General features: G+C 41.9%; 2 protein-coding genes across 2 annotated transcripts in view; one reads left to right on the top strand and one right to left on the bottom strand.

The window, feature by feature from the left end:
- Positions 1–6,401, top strand: part of MAP1B (microtubule associated protein 1B) — a 68,807-nt gene extending 62,406 nt beyond the window's left edge. Inside the window, exons 6-7 of the mRNA XM_030512804.1 lie at positions 706–944; positions 1,632–6,401. Coding sequence (XP_030368664.1) covers positions 706–944; positions 1,632–1,787 — 395 coding nt within the window. The 3' untranslated portion in view covers positions 1,788–6,401. The remainder of the gene's footprint in view (positions 1–705; positions 945–1,631) is intronic.
- A 7,047-nt stretch (positions 6,402–13,448) lies between these two features.
- The window catches only part of MRPS27 (mitochondrial ribosomal protein S27), a 50,624-nt gene continuing 37,908 nt past the window's right edge, over positions 13,449–26,164 (bottom strand). The window contains exons 9-11 of the mRNA XM_030512805.1: positions 24,522–24,664; positions 18,261–18,416; positions 13,449–13,865 (exon numbers count right to left, since the gene is read on the bottom strand). Coding sequence (XP_030368665.1) covers positions 13,626–13,865; positions 18,261–18,416; positions 24,522–24,664 — 539 coding nt within the window. The 3' untranslated portion in view covers positions 13,449–13,625. The remainder of the gene's footprint in view (positions 13,866–18,260; positions 18,417–24,521; positions 24,665–26,164) is intronic.

Here is a 26,164-nt window from a genome sequence, read left to right on the forward strand (position 1 = left end):
TTCCTTCTGACCGAAGCTCTTAGAGTACTATGTACAGCAGCAGAAACATGCTTCCCCCTGCTTTTTGTGATAAGTGGCTAACTTGTGTATGTAAATGAGGATTCAGCAGGCAAACACTTGTTCTCAGTTCCCTGAAGAACAAGTTTCTCGGTCCTGCCAAGTGCCTCTTTGACCCTCTTTCTGCTCATGTGTAGTAGATTCCTGATGCACCTTGTAAGGCAGTCTGAGCACATCAACAGCTACTACATCTTGCTATGTGCTGGTACCCCAGATCTTGGGACTGCTTCAAATCTGGATGGCTCCCTCTGTGACCCTGGGTTTTATAATTGTGCACACCTGAAACTCTGAAAAAGTTACACTTCTTAGCTTGGAAAGTAATACCACCATTTATTGAATGGTAATTCAGTAATCACAGCCCTGCATAGTAATTGTTGGATAATAGCAGTGTATTACTGGGAACTGTTTAGTCAATTTATTGTTACATGGTAGTGAGGATTTATTGTATTATAGTTGCAGGTTTTCAGGTTTTTCCTACCATTACATTTCAGTGGTAATCGGGATACAACAAAGTTGGAACGTGTCATTAGATGTGGGAGGGTAATGCTGTAATTGAACACATCTCATCTCAGTGGTTATAACAGTAATTAATAAAGGCATGTTTTTAACCAGCCTGAGACATATTCTTCTGTTGTTTGCTTTCTAAAGGACCTGCGAATACCAAGGTGGCAAAATCCACAGCAGTGCCTCCAGGGCCTCCGGTGTACTTGGATCTGGTGTACATTCCCAACCACAGCAATAGCAAGAATGTCGATGTTGAGTTTTTCAAGAGGGTGCGGTCATCCTACTACGTGGTGAGCGGGAACGATTCTGCAGCCGAGGAGCCAAGCAGGGCTGTTCTGGACTCCTTGCTGGAGGGCAAGGCGCAGTGGGAGAGTAACATACAGGTAGGCTCTTCACTTGTATCTCTACTTGGAAATTTAACCTTCTCTGAGAAGCAACTATGAGAAGCCAGAGCATCTCTGGAGTGGACAGTGGCTGCCAGGAAATGGTGTCTCCAGCCTGGGGTTGTTTCACTGATGAAGAGAAGCACAGAGCTGCACTGCACTGTACTCAGCCGCTCCCCCATTAGCGGCCCTTCTGACTGGCTCCTGGTGAATAAAAGTTGGGAGGTGGTTTACAGTCCATTTGGCTGTTTCGTCTTGTTACTATTCTGTATATGATCCAAGGTTGGAAATGTTGCAGTTTGTAAGCAGGAAAGAAAAGTGAATGTTTCGTGGTTCATATGGCAGTCATGTACACTTGGAAACTTCATGTGCCTTTCCATCAAGAAGTAAACAAAATTTTTGGCTGTAATCTGAAGAGCTATCAGATTACAGACTACAGACTGCTATTTCTCTGGAAAGCTGCATCTCAGCATCTCAGAAAAACAACTACTTCTTTGCAGTCATTTTACCTTACCTACATGTTCATTTATTTCTTTTTATCCATCCATTTTTCCAAGTATTTATTTCATAAAGACCCACTCTTTTCAAAAGGGAAACATACTTGTTGCCTGGATCTTCTTACAATGATGTTTTTCTTATCAGCTGTTTCTGTTGTCCATTCCTCAAGACTTCTATTTTCTGTTGCAGGTGACCTTAATCCCAACCCATGACTCAGAAGTGATGAGGGAATGGTACCAGGAGACCCATGAGAAACAGCAGGACCTCAACATCATGGTTTTGGCAAGCAGCAGCACTGTTGTTATGCAAGATGAATCTTTTCCCGCATGCAAGATTGAACTGTAAGAACAAGAACATGCACCACAAGATTAAACTTTGTTTCCAGAAATTCTTCAGTTTGAAAACACTTTTTCCAAAAATTCAACCCATCTATTTCAACTGCTGAACTATATACCTGCCAAATGCTATACTGTGTCACAGTGATGCAAGTCACTAATATTTTTCAGTCTTTGCTGGTTGCTAAGGGAAATAACAGTATTCCCATACTAGGGTTCAAATTACTGCAAAAATACAGATCCAGTTTCATCTCTGATGAACGTTTGGAAACCATGCACTAGCAACCCCAACTGACTTCTGCCAGGTAGAGGCATTTGCCCTCTAAAGAAACACAAAAAGAGAGAAAGAGAGAGGGGTAGGAGGAGAAAATAATAAATAATTAGATTTACATTAGTCTCATGGCAATAGATGTATCGCTTGCTGCAGTCTGCTTATGCTCTCACATGAAAGTTTTAAATTTGTATCAATCTTAGCTATCGCAAGGGGATCCTTTTTTACAGAATTAAGTTAGCTGGAAATTAAGAAGAAACAGAATATGGCTAGGAAGGGACGTATAACCTAAACACTCATCAGCAGTTCTCCACTTTAATTTGAACTCTGCATACTGACATACCATAACAATCATAAACCAAATATGCACATAGTGTGCACCCTATCCAGAAGCCTAAAACCCTTCTTTCAACATGCAGAATTGATGGTCTGAGGCATGTTCCCAGTGATAGTCCACTCACTCCAGCCAGAACTGACCAGTCCACGTGCTTGAACACCCATGTCCACTGTTGATTAACTGAAGCAAAATACCAAAGCAGTACATAGAGTAGACAATTTGCCTTAGAAAGTGACTTGAATGTACAAAGAAACTTGATGCACTTATTTTTTAATGCTGAGACAGCAAATTTATAAAACATCTGTGTAGGATCATAGTTACACCAGTAAAGAAGTGTGAGCGTGCATGTGTGGTACTAGCAACCTATCTGACTGGTCAAATGGCTTGGAGCTATGAATTACGTATGTTAGTTATGTGAATGCTTCCTCGATGCACCTGGACAGCTCAACGAGACAAGCATTTTTTGGAAAGCTTCTTTTGTACTGTGGAAGCAAGATTGAAGTAGTGTCCAGTATCAGAGTTACAAAACTTAGTGAAACATTCAGAATGATGAAAAAGGTTACCTGCGAACCTGTACAGTATTCAACCTTCCTTTGTCTTATTTTACTAGTTTAAATTAAAAGTGGATATGGGAACAAATGTACAGAAACCTTTTTTTTAGTGCTGCAAAACTTTTAATAGATGAATTTTTAACAAGTGTTTTCATTTACAGGAAAATGCAAACAAAAAACTTTCAGGTGAAGGCAATTTTTTAGTAGTTTTGTAAGGAATGAATAATGTTGTTTAAGGTTCTAGTGAGAATGGATATTGAGGTAAAATTTATTGAAAATAATCAACTGCCAATACCTTTTGGGGGATGGGGAGGATGGAAGGGCACCCTTATAGTAAAATTAGTCTATTGACGATGACAGAAAATGGAATTTGAAAAGCTGATTGCCTAATACAAGGGTGTAGCCTACATTCTCAACCCTCACAAGATCTTGGAAAAAGACAGAATAAGCAATAAGCTAAAATAAGTAAGTCACTCTTTCTCTCCTCTCCTCTCTTCCTCTCTTCCTCTCCTCTCCTCTCCCCTCTTCTCTCCTCTTTCCTCCCTTCCTTTATCCTTCCATCTCATTTCCTCTTCTTTTACTCCTCCTTCTCCTGTTCTTTTCCTTTCCTTTCCTTTCCTTTCCTTTCCTTTCCTTTCCTTTCCTTTCCTTTCCTTTCCTTTCCTTTCCTTTCCTTTCCTTTCCTTTCCTTTCCTTTCCTTTCCTTTCCTTTCCTTTCCTCTTTCCTTTCCTTTCCTTTCCTCTTTCCTTTCCTTTCCTTTCCTCTTTCCTTTCCTTTCCTTTCCTTTCCTTTCCTTTCCTTTCCTTTCCTTTCCTTTCCTTTCCTTTCCCTTCCCTTCCCTTCCCTTTCCTTTCCCCCTTGCTTTCCTTCTCTACACTGCTTGCAGAGGAACAGCATCACTGTTCAGTGATTTAAGACAGTTTGGATTTTCTAGTCTCAGAAGTTTTACCCCAATTCAAAAAAAATCTTGTTACATTGTTGAAGGTTTGCAAATCTGAATTTAAAGAAGGTGTAAAAGCCTCCAGAATGGGGATATGTGCTGGTCTATATATAGACTGGCATTAAGTTTCACAATGTAGTGAACTATGACCTCATTTTGTTTTCGTTACTTATAATTTATTTCAATTTTACATTGTTAGGATTTTTTTGTTTAATAGGTATAAGTTTGCACTCCTAACTTTTATGAGGGTTTTTTAAATACTGCTTTAGGGTCCTTGTTATGTGGGCTCCTGAGGCCCATTTAATGCTGTGAATTACTGTTTGTCACTTGTTGGGGGTTTTGATTTATTTTTAATGTCTTCTCTTTTTTTAGGTATCTCTAGCAATGCTGTTTTATTTATTGCTATACCTTTTAAGTGGTTAAGAATAATACAGAATGACTATGGCACAAAAGGCAGATGGAAATGTGTTGTGAAAACAAGCATGTTTGCTGGGCTCATAATCATTCACTTAAAATTGCTTTTGTAATATGTAGTTTACAAAGTTATAGGCAAAATGTTTGGCAGAATAGTTGTACTATTTCTACAATTCTTTCTGCTTTGTCTACTTTCTTATATAGGTCAGATTTCAAACTTTTTGAGAGGGTGGGAACAGATTTTCTGATTTTCTCACAATATCTGAAATGGTTTGTATCTCTGCTTTGGTAGAAAATCTGTTTTAAGTACAGAAGTGGTCCTGAGACAGATCTCACTTATGCTACTTACTCCTGTGAACCAGGAGCAATTTCTCTAGAGTCAGGGAAGTTACAGTCATTTGGTCCTACTGTAAATGAAATTGGAATCAAGCCTTAAGTCTCCCCAAGCAAGTTTGTGATGGCTCAAGCATTTGTTTTAATTTAATAATAATTAGACAGTTACAGCTTATCTAAAAATTACATTCACTTTTTTGCTGCTACAAGAATACTAAAACCCCTGTCTGGCTACTCTGAGGTATTGTAATGCCTGTTCCATCCATTCCCTTTCAAATGGCAATGGCACCTGGGTGCAACACAGCAATGAACTCCTCCATTAGCTCCTCTTGCTCCTTTCCTGCCTGTGAAACTAATCTACCTGTGCTAGTCCTAGTACTACGCAATTAGTTTAGTGTAACAGTCATCAAAATGTACCGTGTACATTAAAGATGAGTGCTGTTGATCAGCATAGATTTCTAGGAGCATGGTTTGTTATTGATTACCCTAATTATAAAGATTCAATATCTGAGTGTAAAGAACACTCCACTTAAATAATGGTATTACCCATAACAGCATCCCCAGTCATGATCATTATGCTATCACTATACTGCTTCATATAATAAAATGAAGAATTAACTTCGGAGATCCCACCCCACTCCTGAACTTGGACAGGGCCTCTCTTGCATGCCTTTTCAAGGTCCTGTGGTGGGCCTGAGTTTATTGACCTCTATTTTCACCCCACCTTTCATAGAAATTACTTTTGATTATATTGGGTTTTTTACTTACTTTACATACTGTGGTGAGTGGAGACAACTGTGTATATGAATGTTTTTTTCTTTAATCGTCTATAATAGCTTACACATTTTAGGAGAGTTCCAGTACTCATTTACTAAGATTTAATCAATTAGTTAATCGAATTTTCAATTGCTCCCACTACAAGCCAGTTAGCTCCAATGAGTGCTTACTCTGCATTTGGGACATTAGTGTCATACGCTTCTCCTTGTTCATCTATCAATCACCAGAAGTTCTTGCTCAGTAATGATGTTTTGAGAGAAATAGTAATTTTGTTGGTCTGGATTTATTAGAAAAGCATAAAGTATAATGTTTACACTTGAAAGAAATTGTAAGCTTTCATCTTTTCACTTAATAATTGAACAAAACACTAAAAGGAACTAGGGGTAAGCATTTCTTAGAATACAATTATATTATTCACCTGGTTTAAAAATGTTTGCTATTTAAAATTAAAAAAAAAAAAGAAAAAAAGTCTGTTTGTTATGACTTTACAAAAAAAAAATAAAAAAATAAGTAAATAAAACAATGGCATAAAAATATAGAAAATTAAAAAAAAAAAAAATTAAAAAAGCAGCTTCTCTGCTCTAGACTAGCTAGGAGCTCTAGATGGCAGGAGCTACCTCTTCAAGACTGGGCTGTATTTACAACTGTAAAAGAGAAAATCTGAAACAAGCTTTCACGCATTTGCATGCAGCCATTATCTTCCAAACTATGGAAAGAAACAGTCTTGTTGCTGGCCGAGAAGCACCTCACACACCTCCTCTCTCTTGTTCTGAATGGTATTTGTGTCAGTCTGCAGCTGTGTATGGTATTATGTCTTATAATCTTGCATCACTTCTATTCTATCCAGTCATATCTAATGTAGAAAATTAGTTTCAGTGAAGTAATATGTAGTGCTTTTATGATATTTGTGTGCAATATCCCCTCTTCCATTGAGGATATTTGATGTAAAAGAAACAAACTCAGTTCCACAATAAAATACAAAGTGGTAAAGTGGTGTTGATATGTTTCTTGTCTTTGTGTATGTATGTACTTTTAAGTTCTCCCTTTCCTTCAATCATGATTATCTACTGTATGGATTTTTTCTCAAAAGAGTAATGACTACTTAACTGCCAGATAAGAACCAATCACTATTTAGAAATTGGAAAGCAAATGCGGAAGATATTACTTCTATTCCTTGTGTAAAGCATTACCATGATCTACCATGACATGGCTTTTTTCTGTTCTCATTTTTGTATCCCTCAGCAGCATGAGAAAACACCTCGTTTTCAGTAAATACATGTTCAAGGAGCTGTGTCAGAGATGATAACCAACAAAGTTACATCAAACTGAGCCCACCCTGGTTTGGAAAAGAGGTGTTTTCCAAAGTTGTTGCAGTTTAACAAGAGTGTGCAGCTTGTTTTCAGTGGACATGGACTCTTCCTGACTGCTGCTGCCCAGCAATCCCCATGAGAGGGGACGGAGCGTTTGGTGAAGCTCAGTTTAGTTTTTTTCTCTATAAACATCAGATTTTTCCTCTCCTTCTGGTAAAGTGATGCTGTAAGATCAGGCTTTCCACCTTTGTAGTTTTGCTGCAGATGTGTATGTCAAGGTTTTTTGAGCCTTTGTGGTAGAATAGCCTGATGCTACCTAAAATATATTAAAATGATTGTGCAAAGCAGACCAGGTCAGGCTTCAAACCCCATTATTCACCTGCAGTTGTAGGGTTAAGTCAAGTCCTGGATTTGCACAGGTGGAACCACCCATGGCACAAGAATAGGGGCAGGCCAGCCTGGTCTGAGGCTTGCCAAATGAAAGCTCCTTTCCTCAACACTGCTGCTGAGAAAGAGAAATTTCATTTCCACTAGTGTTGTTAACGAAGAAACCAGTCAGCTTATCAAGTATTTCAGATGGCATAGGGAAATGATAGTCACTCGCAAGTTTCTGGTCTACCTAAAATGAGGGATCTGTCTAGTGGCATCCTAGACCTTATTTCTAGTGTTCAGTGGTTGGGAGGAAATTGTTGCTTTTCATGGTTCTTAGGATGGGGTGAAAAGAGGTGACCAGGGTCTCTTGAGTAATAGCCATGGTGACACCTCATAGATCCAGTTCATTCCCAGTATTGCACCAAAGCTCTGTTTTCCTGGAGGGTTTCTCTGGACATGCTGTACTTAGGCTACATGTTCTCCACGTAGTGAAGTTTTTGACCACTATGTACAGCTGTGGTCCCTACTTTCACCTACGACAGACACTAGTCCACACTAGCATGAAGCCCCCAGACATTGTTCGCTATTGTGCTACACGTGCTGTCTTCAGATTCAGCCTAAACCCACCAGAGGCTGAGTAATGCTGAGTGTCCTCAGTTTACCAGGGGATTTGCTGTTTTTTGACTGCATGCTCAGCATCATTTCCATCAGAAATGAAATACTGAGGAGAAATACAGGTGCTGTAATCTGCATAAGCTCTGTTCGCTGGTTCTCATGGATACTTACCACTTTACGTAGCTGCATGTCTGCAGTTCAGCAACTCCAGCATTACCAGCTCCAGTGTAAATAGCCGGCAAGGCAGGGGTGGAGGTTGACAGTGCATCTGCTGCCAGCTTCACTGCCAAAATAATTGCATACCATGATTTATACATTGTACTACAGCTTGGCCATCTCCTGTGTTGTAAATTACACATACAAGATAAGTGAAATATAGATGGAACTGAAGTCCTAATACAACAAAACTAAATATAAATATACATAACCGTATCTACACTGAGGTCATACTCAGTATAGCTGTTAAGGCCCAGAAATTAATTTTGGCTGAGCTTTTACAAACCTTGTGTTATCTCAGCTCAGCTGTGTTACTTTCTTAGCTTAAAGAGTTGAAGGTAAACTGAACCAATGAGCCACTTAAATAGTTAATATGAATGTCCCCAGTCTGCAAGTCAGTATTGCCAGTGAGAGTTTACAGTTTCAGAAGATGCAAATATAGCAGCAGTTGCCATGTATAAAGACCAGAACATGCTTTAAACTTCCTTTTCCAGTTCATTTAAGAGAGGAATCATCAGGCTTTGCAATAAACAAGACATAGCTGAATTTTTTCCTGATAATCTCATGTGCTTGTCACAAGGGCTCTAATGCTATTTCTGTGCCTGGGGCATCTGCAATTTAGAATGGGTTGAGTGGACTTCAGTGTATCAGAAAGGTTTAAAAGCAGCAACAGAGTTAGCACTATGCAATTGCTAGCTGAGTTCAGTGACAGCTTTGTGACTACTGAAACATATGTATTTCCACAGGGAGACTGACCCAAAGTAGATCGGACAGTTTTCTATTACATGTATCACATCTGCAAAACCAGAGCAGTACTTGCAAATCAGATGCTGTTCAGCGGACCATATCTTGCATGCCTCAAAGCCATGAGTACAGTTCCCTTTTGTACCTGTCTGACTTCACCTTCCTCAGGAGGTGGAGGAAGAGAGGACGCTTGCTAACCTATGCCCTGGGCTGTCTTCTGCCTGGCACAGTGATGGCTGCTCATGCCAGAAACCCCCTTGCACCAGCCAACCTCCATCTGCAGCTGAGGTAAGCCATCATCCTGGTCCCCCAGTTTGAGGGTGAACAGGAGCCCTGGGACAGGCAGGCAAGCAGCTGGGACAGGCCACTGGGGAGGGAGCAAGTGCTTGAAGCTGTGGGAAGGGGCTCAATACCACCGCAGTGTGTACGACCAGGTCTGAGAGCATCTAGTAACCTTATCTTGGCAAGGCCGGGTGTTACCATAAGTAGGGCCCATCTGTGCAAGGCTTCAGGCAGCATTTATTTGAGTTGCAAGGGAATAAATATGTAATTTTCCTCTCGTGAATAATGGATAATGACCTTCTGTGCTGCACTGGAAGCCAGTGACACTTACAGGAGGAAGAGTTACACATTTACTTGCCTGATCAGCGTGTGTTTGATGTCTGCCATGGATTTGAATTGGGAAGCTGCTTTTTGAATTAAAAGTGAAAGCTTTTACCTTTAAAGTGCTGGGTTTTTTCTCCTAACAGCATTTGAATTCATGCCAATATACCAAACAGGCTTTGCATTTGTCCTGGTTTCTGTATCTTTTGGCTAGTATTGTTGAGAGAAGGGTCTCTCCCACACCTCAGGAAATACGGGAGAGCTCTTAACACTGCCTACCATGTGCAAATCTGTCAATGCTGTACCGTGAGTGTTACCAAAGGCAGGTATTATCTAGGCTGCCAATCACCTTGTTTGCACGCACAGCGTGCGCACAAATGTATTGCTTCTAGTACTGGGAGATTTTCCCCTGCCTTTAGCTACACAGACACCAGGATAACAAGCAGGGAAATTATTCAGAAACTTTCACAAAGAGAGATGCACTCCTGTGACTTAGAAATATACTGACACGGGAGAAACTGCAACAGCTTTAATCCAAATCATAGCTGTAGTCACAAATGAAAACAGGAGATGAAGGAGCACTTCTGGGAGAGGTGATCCAAAAAAAGGAGATAGTGCTACTACCAAAACAGATTTTGGTCTGTCCTCTCCAGGAAATATTTTGCTAGTCCCATCCACGTACAGAAAGGTCTAGACAGCTGTCTGAAACAGTGCAGCAAGGAGCAGCGACACTTCAAAAGGCTTCAGTGTCCTAATGAGGAAGTGCTCACTGGGTTATGAGCTTGCACTGAATGACTACCACGGCACAGGACGGGATGAACTTGGAAGCTTTTTTTGTTTGCACAGCACAAAACATATTTTTTATTTTTTTTTTAGATGCATACGTACACACGTCCACATTCTTCCCTTACCAACAGAGCTCATGTAGCAGCAGATCAAAAGCTGCCGCCCCAGTTCTGAATGCAGTTGGCATCACAGTTAAGTGATGGCTATCATAGGAGTGCACAGAAAGCCATGGGCACCTAGATAGAAGTGCTTTTGACTACCTAGGGCCCAGTTTCACTCTTAGCTGTTGCTGCAAGTGTTCTTCAAACTTCTTTTGAAGAGTAATACAGCAAGAAACTGAAAACCAGGTTGTGTGTGCAACATGACTTATGCAAGGGGGCAAAGTGTGAAATCTTATCTTACTTTTTCAGGAGTGGGAAGGAGAAAAGCAGGCAAGTCAAGCTGACTTAGCTGCTATTCTGTTGATTTTTCATCTGCTGCATTTGCGGTGCACAGCTACCATCCATGTCTCCCTTAGGAAGCTGAGCACATGCCTGAACAGCACTGGTCTGTGAATTAACCCATCTCACTGTTCGTCTCACTGCTGACCTTGCTCAAAGCTAGTGGGTAAGTCAGATCACTAAAGAGGAGAGCACCTTCCTCTCCTCCCTCAAGCTTCAGTTGGTAATTCATGTTTCCAACCTCTTGAGTTGTATCCAGGATCTACAAATCTCAGGGTGCCCAAGCACTTAGTAACCTGGGCTGCTTGCTGTCTCCAGAGCTGCAGGGACACTGCTGTCTAAAATGGGCATGTGGGGCAGAGACATGGCCAACCTCCTTGGGAAGAGGAAGAAATAAACGTGAGATGATACACGAGAGGAGCTTGAAGGGGATCCAGGGGAAGGTCAAAGGGAAGCAGCGATGAGGATTGCTGAGGAATTCAAGAAGATGCACGTATGCTTGTGGGAAATGTGAGAATTTGTTAGGTGAGAAAACATTGGTTTGGCAGAAGCCAGTTGCTATCGAGAGACTGGTGAGACCTGGGGTGGGGAGGGGTGATGGAAGCTACTAGATCATGGAGAAATACTTGGCTTGGGCACAAAAGGGAGGGAAGAGGAGCTCCAGTGTGCAGCTGGTGGAAGTGTCAGAAGTGATTTCTTGCTCAGGGTGGTACCAAGGGGACAGATGAATACGAGAGTTTGGCAGAACTTTTGGCTTCTAAAGCCACAAATGGTTTGGACCCTCTGCTGCAGGTCTTGGGTTTGATGTCCTTCATGTGGCCCCAGGAATCTGCTTTGTTTCCTACAGAGCCATAGGCAGCACTTCCCCCCTCTCCTCCGCGCCCCCGCCCCCCCCCCCGGGGTAGAAGTGTTTAAGCTTAGGCTTTGGACTGGGTTCAAAGCATTCAAACCCATAGTGCTGGGAGTAAAACAAGGAGGCAACCTGTGATATTCATTAACAAGCTACTCAGAGCTTAGAGGAGGATTTTTTCTCCTATTGCTGTAATAGTTAAGTCTAAATAAACACAAAGGGTGTTAGTTGTGGGGGAAGTGAAGCATGCTCTGAGGGAGTGGGGGGTATGGCAGCCGGCAGCTTGTTGGAGCTCAATTAGCATTAGCAGCCTGGCGTATCTACCAAATAGGGTGAGGGAAGGGGGAGGTGGGGCCAGAAAGAGGCTCCTTGGGCTGGCAAGAAGCAGATGATAACAAGAAACAAGAAGAATTCGGCAGTGCCCATTGTGGCCTAGCCAAACAGTGTCTCATGAGCAACAGGATCAGCAGCTGCAGTGGCTAGAGGCCAAGTGTCTGCAAGGAGGGTCTTAAAACTGTGGTCTCCAGAAGGGAAAAGTAGTGTCTGTAGAGAGAAGCTGAAAAAGGAATCTGGAAGCAGGAGTGATGATGAATCTTTGGAGGTACAACCCATGTTGATACTGAAGTAGTGAAATAGCCAGTCAGGGAAGAGACACTTCATTCTCCTGTAGCTGGAATAGGAGAGATGGCCTCTTTAAAGCCACCAGTTTTAAGGAAATTATTCTTAAGAATGTGTTTCGCTTCCTTCTCTCCCTTAAGGCTCCCTAAGTTCTAATAATCAGAAAGCATTTAGACCAAGAAATAGGGGGGTGGAAAAAAATCAGGAAAGTTAGACAATTTTCCCAGGAAAATCCACTGCTGGTTTAGCTAGGCCAAGCCACAAAATCATCCACTTACCTGGAGACAGCACTCTCTTATTGCAGTATGAGTAAGTACTGCAGTACTTACTAGTAGTTACAAGTACAACTTACTGCACTAGTTACAAGTCCTAGTTGCTAACTAGGACTTGCTAACACGACAGGGTGAAGGGTCTGACCGCCAAGTTGCAAAAGAGCAATCAGGCTTTTGAGTTCATTTGCTGGGAATAAGAGAGGTATTTGGTGTATGCAGGTGCTTTCCCTACACTTAAAACAAGTTCACAGATTTGCAGCGTGTTCTCACCGGATTTACAGTAAGTTTGTGATGTGAGTTTTATCACTGTAAGACTAGACAGGTGCATGATAAAACTGGAAATGCTTATCAGACCCTCTAGTAAAGCACAGTGGGACAACAGTGTTGTTGCCCTAGGAAGTTGCAATACAGCAGGGCTGTTGCTAGGATCTGCACGTTTTCAAGGAACTTGTCCTGCCCTGAGCTGAATGAAGCAGTGGGTGCAGCTGATGAGATTCAGTGGTGACAGGGAATATAAGCGGGCATGGATGCTGTTGCACCCCACAACCAACAAATGCACTGTGATCCTTCTCTCCCTTGCCCTTTCCTTGTGCTGTGTGAATAGCTACATTGTTTTACTGATGTGAAGATTGGGGCATGGGACCGTGTACACAGCTGAGACAGGAAGGGAATGAGGTCAAATCCCCCATGAAACAGTGCCAAGAATATAAAAAGAAACTGCACTGCAGTATGAGGCTCCTCAGTGTGTGCCGAGGTGATTGTGCATGTTTCTCTACTGACCTTAAAAATGGAGCAGCACAGCAGCAGTAAAATGAGAAATTTCTAACTTCCTTATAGGGCAGGCACATCTGAGTGCCTGCAAAAGTGCTAACTCACTAGGCTGAAACTCTTTAAGTACTTTTAAAATAGTCTAAAGTTAGGCTTCCAACTCCATGTATAGTAGCCTGGATTTTCCAAATGGGCTGGGGGAAAAAAAAAGCAATCAGTATACGTTAATCCTCTTAGTGTCTGAAGTTCAGAGTAGCCAAGGCATTATTTCCTGTGAGAAACCCCTACTGCAACAACTTGTGTTCGAAATTTTTCCCTCTTCTTTTGTTCCTTCCACTCTTTACACCTTTCATTACAGGCAAGCTACTTCTTGTGCCTTTGTTTCTTTGTGTTGTCTCTATTCCACCCCCTGCCTGGTTGATGGTGGGAGGAAAACGTATCATATACAGGATGAAGATTTCTAAACCACATGTGCTTTACTTCAGGAAGCAGACAAAATGGGAAAACTTTAATTTCCATATAGCAGTCACATACAGTCACACTTGTAGCGGGACTGAAGTGAATATTAATAATGGTGAGCACTTCAGACAGAGGAATGCATATCACTATGGCAGTCTTGGAGTTCCAGTACTAAGCAGATGCTTTAGCTAGCTTCTTAGCTTCCATTTCCTGTTTAGCCTTTTCTCTCATCTCTCTTTCTCTCTCAATGAGAAATGCTTGTTCTTGCTCCCACTCCTTTAGCTTCTGCTCATATTTCGCAATGTCTTCCACTTCACATGCTGGCATCTTTTCCTTGACAAGTTGGGTGGTCAGGGTTAACAGGCTTTCAGATTCAACCTTGCCAAGTGAATGTAGCTTGGAGTATAGCTCCTGTCATAAAAAGGGATTTAGCAGAAAGTGAAAAGGAGAGAGCCAGTCAGTCACAAAATAGCCACAAAATACTTCTCTGTAATAATCAATACATTGCTGTCTGAATCTAACTATACTATATATAATAGTTAGATTATATATATATATACACACATATACACACATACACATACTATAACTACTGGGCTATGTAGGCCAGAGAACTACTTTATCCCAGCAGTGTTGTGCTGTGGTTAGCTGTTACCACTTCTTGAAATGCTAACCTCTAGAATAATTTTTTGAGCAATAAAACTAAAAAAATTAAGTTTCATTTTAATTTTTAATTAACCATTGAAATTCTCTTTATTTTTACAAGTTCAGTTATCTGTTACAAACAAAGATCACTTACAAACCAGCCAACTACAGTAAATATAATCTGAATACCTTAGGTTTGTGTCTTACATCAAAACCAACTGATTGCTCCATACCACCTGCATTAGCATCCCTCTCAACAGATGCACATAATTTTAAATGCTCTTTTGCTAAGAACATACTAAGTAACTCCATGATTTTTCTTCCCAACAGTTACTGTGATCTGAGGCTTGACTATACTCACATAGACTGTACAACAGCACTAAAGCAAGGGATATTTTTTCCGATACTCTATAGTGAAACTAAGAGCAGAGCTTCAGTAAGAAAACATGCAGTATTTCTTTCTTGAGTTTTACTTATCTAGATTTTATGCAGCATGAAAATGTTAATTCACTTAAGATGATGAATCATCCAGTGATACTATTTCTGGCTTTCTGGAATCTTTAGCCTGATGGCTCACTAACAATCTGGTTAACTGCCTTAAAAGTGCAGATACACAACCAAAGAGGAGTTTCCTGGAGGAGAAAAATGACATGGCATTGACATATTCTTTACCCCTTGCTCACTCTGTAGATAGCAACACATTTTCCATTTCGTTCTTTTAAATAAAACATTTTACTGAGCCCACACTTGCAGAAATGTTTAAAGTAAGTACATGTCCTAAAAAGATTCTTTTGCACCCTCTGAATAAAGCCTATTGTTTTGCATTATAGGAACAGGTTGCCCAAAGAAGTGGTAAATGCTCCATCCCTGGCAGTGTTTAAGGACAGGCTGGTCAGAGCCTTGGGCGACATGGTCTAATGTGAGGTGTCCCTGGCTACGGCAGGGGGTTGGAACTAGATGATCTTAAGGTCTGTTTCAACCCTAACCATTCTATGATTCTATGATGGAAAGAAGATGTAGGGACCTTCCCCATCCAAACACCGTGGCAATTCTGAGGCTACAGATAACTGGACTTCCACTTACCACTGGAAGCTTATGCACTGTGCTGCTGGACCACAGTATTCCTCTTGCCTCAGCCTCTGCTGGCAATACTCTGCAAAGGCGCTGCCCCATAGCTCCTGCCTTCAGGCTCTGCCCTGTTCTTATGCAGGAAACTATGATATTCCCTCTGAGGTCTCTCTGTTTTTCCCTGCCTGAGCCAACACAACTGCATGCTTCATTGTGTTTTGCTTGACCCTCGAAGGTCTGAACTGGACAGACAGCAGATTAAAGACTCTTTAGAATAGCAGGCATGCAGGTCTAAGAGGCCTGGGTATTTGGTTCTGTTTGGGTGTTGATTTTATGATAAAGAATGAAAACAAACCCAATGGCTTTGAAGCTAACGGACTAACACCAAACTTAGCAGTATTTAGGTGTAGTCGTTTCTGAGACGTCAGTAAGTATACAATGCATTAGAGAGAAACATGAAGAGACCATACAGCTTGGGTCTGGGGAAGAAACCTGCCAACTATACTCATTTTACAGATTTACAGATAAACTCAAGTTTACAGATTCGATATTCAGTTTAAATGTAACTATTTTAAATCATTCAGACTCTCCATATTAACGACTACCAAGGACGTGCTGAAATGGTGGTTTAAGCGCTGAACATAAGCAGTATGATACTGAACTACAGACAGGCAACAAACTGGAAACTATCAGGACTTTTCTCCTAAGCCAGCACTGGTACTACTGAACTCCCAGAATCTTCCCTGGTCTGCTGTGATACATTAGTGAAACTTATTTAGGAAAGCAAGCTCTATGTCCTGAGGTACCAAAGGGCACATTTTTAAGTGGCTAAATCATTGATTTTTATAAGCAGCCTCCAGGCCTCTGAATGCAGACCATTAGAGAAGGAGCACTGCTTTTAGAAAGGGTGTTCCCAGCATTTATGTGATGAAATGCTTGCCCACTGATCACTGACACAGATGGAAAAAATTGCCTGAGGAAGATTATACTGAGTAGTGAGCTTCAGCATACCAGATCTGAAAACAGGTAGTATGAATGACAGTGTCAAACAGAGAGTCTAAATTACAGCTCTAAAGGGTTTATCTGGAAAGAGCCAAATGCTCTCAAGTCCTGCTTGTGGAAGTGAAGGACATGCTGCCACTCACACATGGTATCCATTAGGCTGCCATGGCTTTTTCAGGTACTTCCACAAACAGCTGTTCTGAAGGTTGGTATGAGACATGGAGTCCAAGTGTGTGTATAAAAGCCATGCAGAACAAGCTACAGTTCTAGTCAAGAACTGTGTATCTGGAGCAAATTCACATGCTTTTTCTCACACACCCAGGTGTATACGACTTGTGAAAGAAAACTGGGCAAGCAGCAGACAGAAGCAATTGGTTTTGAGCTCAAGGAGTAAGACCGGGACGTGGTGGCTAATGCTGGGCTGGACAAAGTGCAACCAAAGTGTTTTCAGCAGAAGTGCAGATCCTGTGTTGTGGTTACATGACATGGGGGCAAATGATGTGTGCTGGGACAGTAGCAGTGAATGCAAACATCACCAGGTTGCTTCAGAGCTCCCACTTTCCCTCAGGCTTGTATGGATTTCTAGTGAACTTCTCAGCCCTGTGAACTATGCCCATAGGTGTCCAGGGGTTCAACTGGGAAGACTTGCTGACGCTAGCCTAATAGATTTGAGACAAGAGTCTGAGAACTCTTTCAGGCTTAGCTGAAACAGATTATGACTTGAGAGCTCCTTTCTCATACATACAACCAGAAATTGTGGCTTATTTACATATAAATTACTGTTGGATGCCTAGACTTCACGAGGACTATGTCTTTCTTATATTCAGATTTTTCTGGTGAGAGCTTAGAGCTAAGCATTGTGACTGTAGTTGTTGGCTCAAAGTCAGGGGACTCACTGCCACACCAGGGAATGCCTGAACTCGGTTTAATTATGGAACTTGTGGAAAGGTTGAGGTGAGAAGAAAACTACTCTCTTGGCACTAGTCTGTCTCCAGTTTAACATTTAGACCTTGTTTTGAGCACTCTGCATTATTTTCTTCAAGGCTCGAAAATGGACAGACAATGAGAGACTCAAAAAAAGGTCGCACTCCCTCCTTCAAAGGGCAGTTGTGTTTACCTAATTCACTGTCATTCATTCAGGCATTAATTATCACACGATGAGCACCCAATGATTCCCAAACACTTTAATTAAAAAGTTCTAAGTGCCTACAAAGTGAGTTTAACTTCTAAAGATTAGTGGCAAATAATTTATGTAAATAAAAATTAAGGAAAGAAAAAGGGTGTGTATGTGAGGTGAAACCATAGGATACTAGTCTTTTAACTTTTGAAATTTCTTTAGAAAACAATGGTTTGCATTCAGAACAACTGCCTAAGGTCATGACAGCTGCAATGGAAACTGATGGGAAGAGTTCCAGGTATGCTCCAGGAACTATACGACAGATTAATTTCAAACATTTGATTTTTAACAAGCACAAATCAGAGATAATAAAATAAAATGAGCTTGTTACATAGCTAAGAGATGGTAAAAATACAATGCACTAATTATATAACTATGCCCTAATGAACAACGATTTGTGTTTCATATTCTTATCATCAGCGTGACGACCTAAATATAAAAGGGAGGTGATAGTACAGAATGCAGAATGCAGATAGTACAGAATGCAACATTCCTACTTAATCATAACACAGACAAACGGACAGCAAATTCAGGATGGTGTCGTGCCTATCACAATATGTTTTAATGAGAAAGAGCCCACACAAGGTCAGATAATGGATCTCTAATGCCATACCACTTTTACAAACAGGACTGGATTTATCATTTTGATGTATGAAATGTGAAGATAAAATCTCAGCAGACAGATAAAAGACAAGTGGCCTTGAGCATTTATGTCTTTGTAGGCTGATGCTTCCTGTTTGAAGAAGTGAAAATGTAAGATGACATCAGTTTCAAAAATGCCAGGTAGGACTCCTGACACTCCTGAAGGGGTGTCAGTCTACTAGCCATAATAAGCCAGCATATATGTATTTTCTAGTATGTATTATGGAGATCTACTACAGCTTAGAATATTTAGATAAATGAAACTCTCTTACCTTGAATCGGCTGTAGTACTCGGGTACCTTAGACTGCTCTGTTTCTTCTGATTCTGCCCACTGTGACTTCTGCTCTAATTCCTTGACTTCTTCAGCTGATTCTGGACCAGGTTTTGCTTTAAGGACAGACTGCAAAATGGCCTCCAAAGCATCAATCTGAAAAATCGCATTTGTCATTGTTAGCATAAACAGCATGGAAATAAAATCTGACTAACACTGCTGTCATGTTTACCAAAAACATCATGAGATACCATGTATTTTGAGATGACTTCTGTGTATGATAAAAAGAAAACCAAATTCTAGAAGGAAATGGGACTTGTTCTTGGAAGAATTTTGTACTGTACTTGGGATATTTGAGGTTGGACATTAAATACCCACAAGAGAAAAATTCCACCACCCTCTGTCAACAATAAAACTCCCTGAGACTCGGATGCTGACTGGTACCTGCAGATCTGTCAAGCATTAGGCTGTTACCTCCTCCTGGCCTGATATCTGGCCATAGATACTGATGCTAAATGGTAGTCGCAGTGGTAAAAGCACCAGCGTGACACACAGTCACAGATACATCTAAATAAGATATTACTATGGACTGTTCAAATAATATAACCTCTAATAGATGATTAGAGTACCTCTACAATAGATGATCAGAGGTATAAAGATAGTATCTCTTTCGTGAAAAGAAGCAAGGAAATCACCCGTTCAGCAACAAGCACACTCATTCCTATCATTCATAGAATCATAGAATAGTAAGGGCCGGAAAGGACCTTAACATCATCTAGTTCCAACCCCCCTGCCATGGGCAGGGACACCTCGCACTAAACCATGTCACTCAAGGCTCTGTCCAACCTGGCCCTGAACACCGCCAAGCATCCACAACCTCCCTGGGCAACCCATTCCAGTGCTTCACCACCCTCACTGTAAAGAACTTCTTCCTTATATCTAATCTAAACTTCCCCTGTTTAAGTTTGAACCCATTACCCCTTGTCCTACCACTACAGTCCCTAAGGAAGAGTCCCTCCCCAGCATCCTTATAGGCCCCCTTCAGCAGCCTACTGGAAGGCTGCTATGAGGTCTCCATGCAGCCTTCTCTTCTCCAGGCTGAACAGCCCCAACTCTCTCAGCCTGTCTTCATATGGGAGGTGCTCCAGCCCCTGATCATCCTTGTGGCCCTCCTCTGGACTCGCTCCAACAGCTCCATGTCCTTTTTATGTTGAGGACACCAGAACTGTACACAGTACTCCAAGTGAGGTCTCACGAGAGCAGAGTAGAGGGGCAGGATCACCTCCTTTGACCTGCTGGTCACACTCCTTTTGATGCAGCCCAGGATACGGTTGGCTTTCTGGGCTGCAAGCGCACACTGCCGGCTCATGGTAAGTTTCTCATCAACCAACACCCCCAAGTCCTTCTCTGCCCAACCTGTAGCAGTGCCTGGGATTGCCCTGACCCAGGTGTAGGACCTTACACTTGGCTTGGTTAAACTTCATAAGGTCGGTATCGGCCCACCTCACAAGCATGTCAAGGTCCCTCTGGATGGCATCCCTTCTCTCCAGCGTATCAACCGAACCACACAGCTTGCTGTCGTCAGCAAACTTGCTGAGGGCGCACTCAATCCCACTGTCCATGTCGCTGACAAAGATGTTGAACAGGACCGGTCCCAACACCGATCCCTGAGGGACACCACTCGTTACAGGTTTCCAACTGGACATTGAGCCGTTGACCACAACTCTTTGCGTGCGGCCATCCAGCAAGTTCTTTATCCGTCGAGTGGTCCATCTATCAAATTGATGTCTCTCCAATTTACAGACAAGGATGTCATGCGGGACAGTGTCGAACGCTTTGCACAAGTCCAGGCAGATGACGTCAACTGCTCTGCCCTTGTCCATCAGTTCCGTGGCTCCATCATAGAAGGCCACCAAATCGGTCAGGCAGGATTTCCCCTTAGTGAAGCCATGTTGACTGTCACCTCATTGTTTTTCATCAACCACCTCGTTGTTTTTCATGTGCCTTAGCATGCTTTCCAGGAGAATCTGCTCCAAGATTTTGCCAGGCACAGAGCTGAGGCTGACTGGTCTGTAGCTCCCTGGGTCTTCCACCTTCCCCTTCTTGAAAATGGGGGTTATATTATCCTTCTTCCAGTCATCGGGAACTTCACCTGACTGCCATGATTTTTCAAATATGATGGACAGTGGTTTAGCAACTTCATTCGCCAGCTCCTTCAGGACCTGCGGACGGATTTCATCAGGTCCCATGGACTTGTGCACGTTCAGGTTCTTAAGATGGTCTCGAACCTGATCCTCTCCTACAGTGGGCCTAAGGTCTTCATTGTCACAGTCCCTGCATCTGCTTTCTAAGACTTGGGTGGTGTGGTCAGAGCATTTGCTGGTGAAGATGGAGGCAAAGAAGTCATTAAGAACCTCAGCCTTCTCCAAATCCATGGCAGCCAGTTCTCTCGATAGCTTTTGGAGAGGGCCCACGTTGTCCCTAGTCTGTCTTTTATTTGCTACGTACCTACAGAATCCTTTCCTGTTACCTTTCACATCCCTTGCCAGATTTAATTCTGGCTGGGCCTTAGCTTTCCTAACCTGGTCCCTAGCTTCCCGGGCAATGCTCCTATACTCTTCCCAGGCCGCCTGTCCTCACTTCCACCTTCTATAAGCTTCTTTTTCCCCTCTAAGTTTCCTCAGCAGCTCTTTGTCCAGCCATGGAGGTCTCCTGGCCCTCCTGCTGCACTTTCTTCTAGTTGGGATGCAACACTCCTGAGCACGTAGCAGGTGATCCTTGAATATCAACCAGCAGTCTTGGGCCCCCCTGCCCTCTAGGACTGTATCCCATGGAACCTTACTGAGCAGGTTTCTGAAGAGGCCAAAGTCTGCTTTCTTGAAGTCCAGGGCAGTGAGCTTGCTGCATGCTCTTCTCACTGTCCTGAGGATCTCAAACTCAACCATCTCGTGATCACTAGAGCCAAGGCTGCCCTGGAGCATCACATTTCCAACCAGTCCCTCCCTGTTGGTGAGCACGAGGTCAAGCATGGCACCTCTCCTTGTCGGCTCCTCTACTGCATGAAAGAGGAAGTTGTCTTCCACACAATCGAGGAACCTCCTAGATTGCTTGTGCCGGGCCGTACCGTCCCTCCAACAGATGTCAGGATGGTTGAAGTCCCCCATGAGGACAAGGGCCTGCGAGCGTGAGGCTGCTCCTATCTGTCTGTAGAGTGCTTCATCCACAGAGTCCTCTTGATCAGGCGGCCTGTAACAGATCCCCACCGTAATGTCCCCCATTGCTGTTCTCCCTTTGATCCTGACCCACAAACACTCTGTTACCTCATCACCCGTCCCCAGACAGAGTTCCGTACTCTCCAGCCTATCACTGACATAGATAGCAACACCCCCTCCCCGACTGCCTGGCCTGTCTTTTCTAAAGACCCTGTAACCTTCCATTCCAACACTCCAGTCATAGGAGCCATCCCACCATTCGTTTGACAATTTAAGGAAAAATGGAAATGTAAGCATTTAATATATTGATATAGGTATATTTTTATTCTGTGACACCTCTGTTCTCTTCATGTTTTAGTCTTTTGAGGTAGCAAGAGAACCACCTTCTCCTAATCTAACTGCATTTGTATCAGAAGAACGCATTATCTTCACTAAGGGACTCGGTAAATTATTTTTGTATGTATTACTGATACAAAATATAGAACTGCTATAGGGATACCGGTGCTGTTTTGGGAATAACATGCTATTCATAACTGGAATTATTAGATGCAGGTTGCCTGCAATTTAAATTTTAGCTTTTACAAATGCGAAGAGCTGTTATCCTTCTATGAATCCCGAATGTTTGTTGGCAGGATAAAATAACTCTGTGTAACCTTTGACTCTGTGATATTTTCTCCAAGCAAAAAGGATCTTTGTAATTACAGTTTAATTTTCCCAGCATAAATATAAAATGATAATGGAATAAAAATTAGGCTTATTTGAAATAACATTCTTGACACTGAAATGCCATCTTTAAACTAGCAGTGCTGAAACAGGATTAAATAAGTAATGAAATAATAACTGTGTGCTTGGAAATACATGCACTCATTTAGAGACCTTCTCAGACAATTAAAAAAATCAAAACTTGTCTTGCTTGTTCAAAGTTAAACAATATAGCACAACACTAAAACAGTATTTCTATTATTTTGTTAAGATATTAATTGTAGAGGGAAAAGAGACTCCCTTCTAGACAGGCTTTAAGCTTCCATTAATTTCTGAAAGAAAAGTAAGAGACTGATAATCATTTGGAATCACTTGAAAATGTTTATACAAAAACTCCAGTTATAAAAGTTCTTTTGAAAGCTTCCCTTTTAGATAACGAAATTCATCCAGCCAGAAAACAATGTTACATTTTGGAAAAGAGCTGAGTTCCCAAAACCAGGGCCATGTCTTTCTCAAATAACTTTGTGATTGTGCAGGCATGCAAGGACAGTGATTTTTAACATGGCCCATACTTCTCAGTGCTTCAATATGGATTTATTAGAATTGCATAATATTCAACCTAGTCCTGCCCACAAGAGACCCAGGGTACTACAGGAAAAAAGGGTTTACAGCACTTGAAACTGTTTTCATCTTATCTGCGGCTGAATTCAGTGGAAATTGACTGACTCCCTTATTGACCTGGTCAGTGCTCCTCGTCCTTCACCCTTAGGAATACTGCATTTTAATCAGAAATAGTAACTAAAAATGTCTTGCATGGATTTTAACAGTAAGACCTTAATAAGCATGTGGGTAGAAAAGGCCAGATAATGCAAATCAATACACTGTAATTACTTTACACCAGATAAGGGTATCGACCAGCATATATTCCTGTTTTCCTTTCTGCATTGGGGTCACAAAAATGCATTACAGAACAGTTACTTCGATAATAACAAACCGCCCTGGCCTGCTCTTGGTCCTCAGCTTGGTGAAACTCATGTGACTTGCACCATTGTTTATACTGCTACCTAAAATCCATATGGGGCAAAGTATCTTTTCAGGGAAGTTTCTGTGTGTCTCTCATGGTGATTGCTTTTAGGGCTTGACTACTGGATTTGTACAGAAACACTTCCAGCATTAGTGAGCAATCAGTAACAACCTTGTAAGTTCTTAGTTTTTCAGTGCACAAAGTAAAAAGTGTCTCTGTGAAGAAAGCATTGCTAGATTATCAGTAGTGTTTACTATTGTTACAGCATTGGTACATAGAAGGATGGTATCTTCTATGGACCTGTTGTACCAGAGGCCAATGCAGGCCCATACTAGGATGTTCACCTACAACCCAGAGCAAGCCGAGGAATTCCTTAATTTCCCTGGGGTTTGCAAGCATAAAAGATTACAAGCATGAAAGGCTAAATTCTTCAGACTTGGAGTGAGGAAGAAACTCCCAAAACCATATACCTGAAGATGTAACTCAAGCTGGCAGAAGTTGCAGATGTGACACTTCCTTCTCTGCACTGTCCAGTATCACACAAAGCTGCTTCACAGCATGGACCAATAGATAGGAGAACCTGCTGAGCAGTGCCCTGGCCTTTGTTTGTCAAGGGGACTGCAGAGACTGCAAGCCTAGTAATGACTAGCAGTGCTGTTTCTGTGCTCCAGCCCATGCGGTGGTGGTTTCCTAACTTACTCTTGCTAAGATGTCTGATTCCAGGATCAGCGTGATGCCCCACCGCACTCCTAAGCCACAAGTTCCTTAGTTGAAGCTGACCTCACAAATGGGCTGAATCTATCCATCCTCCCCAACTCAGGGCACTACAGTTCTTCTAGAAATCACTCTGTAAAATTTTTGGACCAGTGTCACTCAGGACATCATCTCAGAGGGCACAGAATACATAGGATTAGCCGGGTGAAGAACAAGATGTGTTATTTCATCCTCACTGCTAAGAAGAATGTCTTCAAGTGAGTTCAGAAGCTTGGGAACCAAAGGTGTCTTCCCATCCCCACACACTTCCTGTGCTTCCTGTGACACTGACCCAGGTGTCTCTATGCAGGGGGAAGATTTAGGAAACATACTTAAACAGCTTGTGGGAGTAATAGACACTCAACTCCAAAGACATGCCAGTAAACATTATCACTGGCATATCAAAGGGAGCATGGTTCTATTCTAAACATTACTTCTTCTCCTGCCTTCCACAGACCTCTGAAGTGCCGCTGAACATCTCATTAGCAAGGCACAGAATTCACAGATTTTACTGGAGTTTGGCTTGTATGAAATTACCTTTGGTCAGGGCATTATAGCCTTCATACTTACAGCTTCTTTGCAGATTTTGCTGTCGCCTGACAATGAAGCCACATTCTCCATCACTTGCAAGGCTCTATTCAAGTATCCAGGTGTCCACATCAGTGGCATTAGATTGTATACAGCTCTTAGCCCTTTATTCAACTCCACTTTCCCTGTGATAAAATATTTCAGTGTTAATACTTTAACACTTGAGCCTTAACAGAATCCATATGGGTTCGCTCTATTTTTCAGAAGTGACAGCAAGTGTCTTGGCTTCTGTGGTAAAAGCAACACACTCTTCTACAAAGCTGCTCTGACAGAACTGCTATTATTTTATTAAGGTCCCTTCTTTTTGCCCACCTTCATGGCTATCACATGTTTGTTTCAAGTTCCTCCCCACGCCCAGTCCCCCATCTCCTAGAAATTTTGTTTAGATGGAAAAGAGGAAAAGCGGTTAGGTTTTCTGGTTGTCTGTCAGTTTTAACAGCAGCTCTGAGAAGGACGTCTGAAGATTTCAGACAAATGTCTCTTTAACTTTCAGGCACTGACTGTGCAGCATCTGTGCACTAAATCTCCGGCTCCAGAATAAACTCTCTGGCCTTTAGGGTCTACTCACACATATGTCATGGCCAGACTGTACGGTATTTACAGCACACGCTCTGGCCAATTATACAGCTTAGTACCCCTATTTCTACCGTAGCTTCCTTCTACTGTAGAGGAAATGGGAAGAACTGCCAAAACAGAATTTTGGTTCTTGCTTTAAGACATTCTGTGCAACATGGTCTCACTGACTTTAGCAGGATCTGTGATAAGCAGCACTTCTGACAATGTGGCTTTTTTCTGACAGTAATTAATAGAGAACATGAAACTCCTACATAACAGAGGAAATGTACATCACATTGCACTTGGTGAGTACTAATTTACAATGATTGTCACTCTAAGGCTTTGATTTTTTCATTGTCAATGTAATGAACGATACCACTTCAGTGGTATCATCTTATGAGAGTTGTACCCAAGCTCTCCATCTAATCTGCCCACTGGCCATAATGAAATAAAACTATGAAACACAGCTTACTCTTCTTTACTTTGAAGAGAATAGTTTAGGAAAAGCAAGATAACAAGTGCACAGACAAAGCTTATGAACTATCGTTAAATTAAAATAGCTGAGGTGCTTAAAGCCACTCTGTGCCTGTAGACATCTTTCACCCTCTGAGGTTGGTTCCATTAGTGTTGGCAAGACTGCGGAATACATGATGTAAGAGTAAATAGCTGTTCACCTACTGAATGTCAGTGTCATGGAACAAGTACTGCTGCCCCCAGACAACAGTGAAGTGCATTTTTGAAATACAGCCACTACTCAACCAATCTATATGACATAAAAACCACTTCAAACTGAATGACAATGGGACAGCAAAGTCCCTATTTGTATGTGTATCTCCGCTGGGTAACAAACTACAGCTCTACAGAAAATGCTGCTTTCAAATAAATTTTCACATTTATCCCTCATTTTGACTGAAAATGGTGTTTTTATCTTACAGTCATGAGAAATCCAAATCAGCATCCTAACTCTGCCACTACACATCATAGTTTGAGGCTACATTTTAGGAACAAGCGCACTTTTCATTACCCTCAATAAATTCTAACATCATCGTCATCATCATCATAATGTGGTA

The sequence above is a fragment of the Strigops habroptila genome, chromosome Z (genome assembly GCF_004027225.2).
Source record: "Strigops habroptila isolate Jane chromosome Z, bStrHab1.2.pri, whole genome shotgun sequence".
NCBI classification, from domain to species: Eukaryota; Metazoa; Chordata; class Aves; order Psittaciformes; family Psittacidae; genus Strigops; species Strigops habroptila.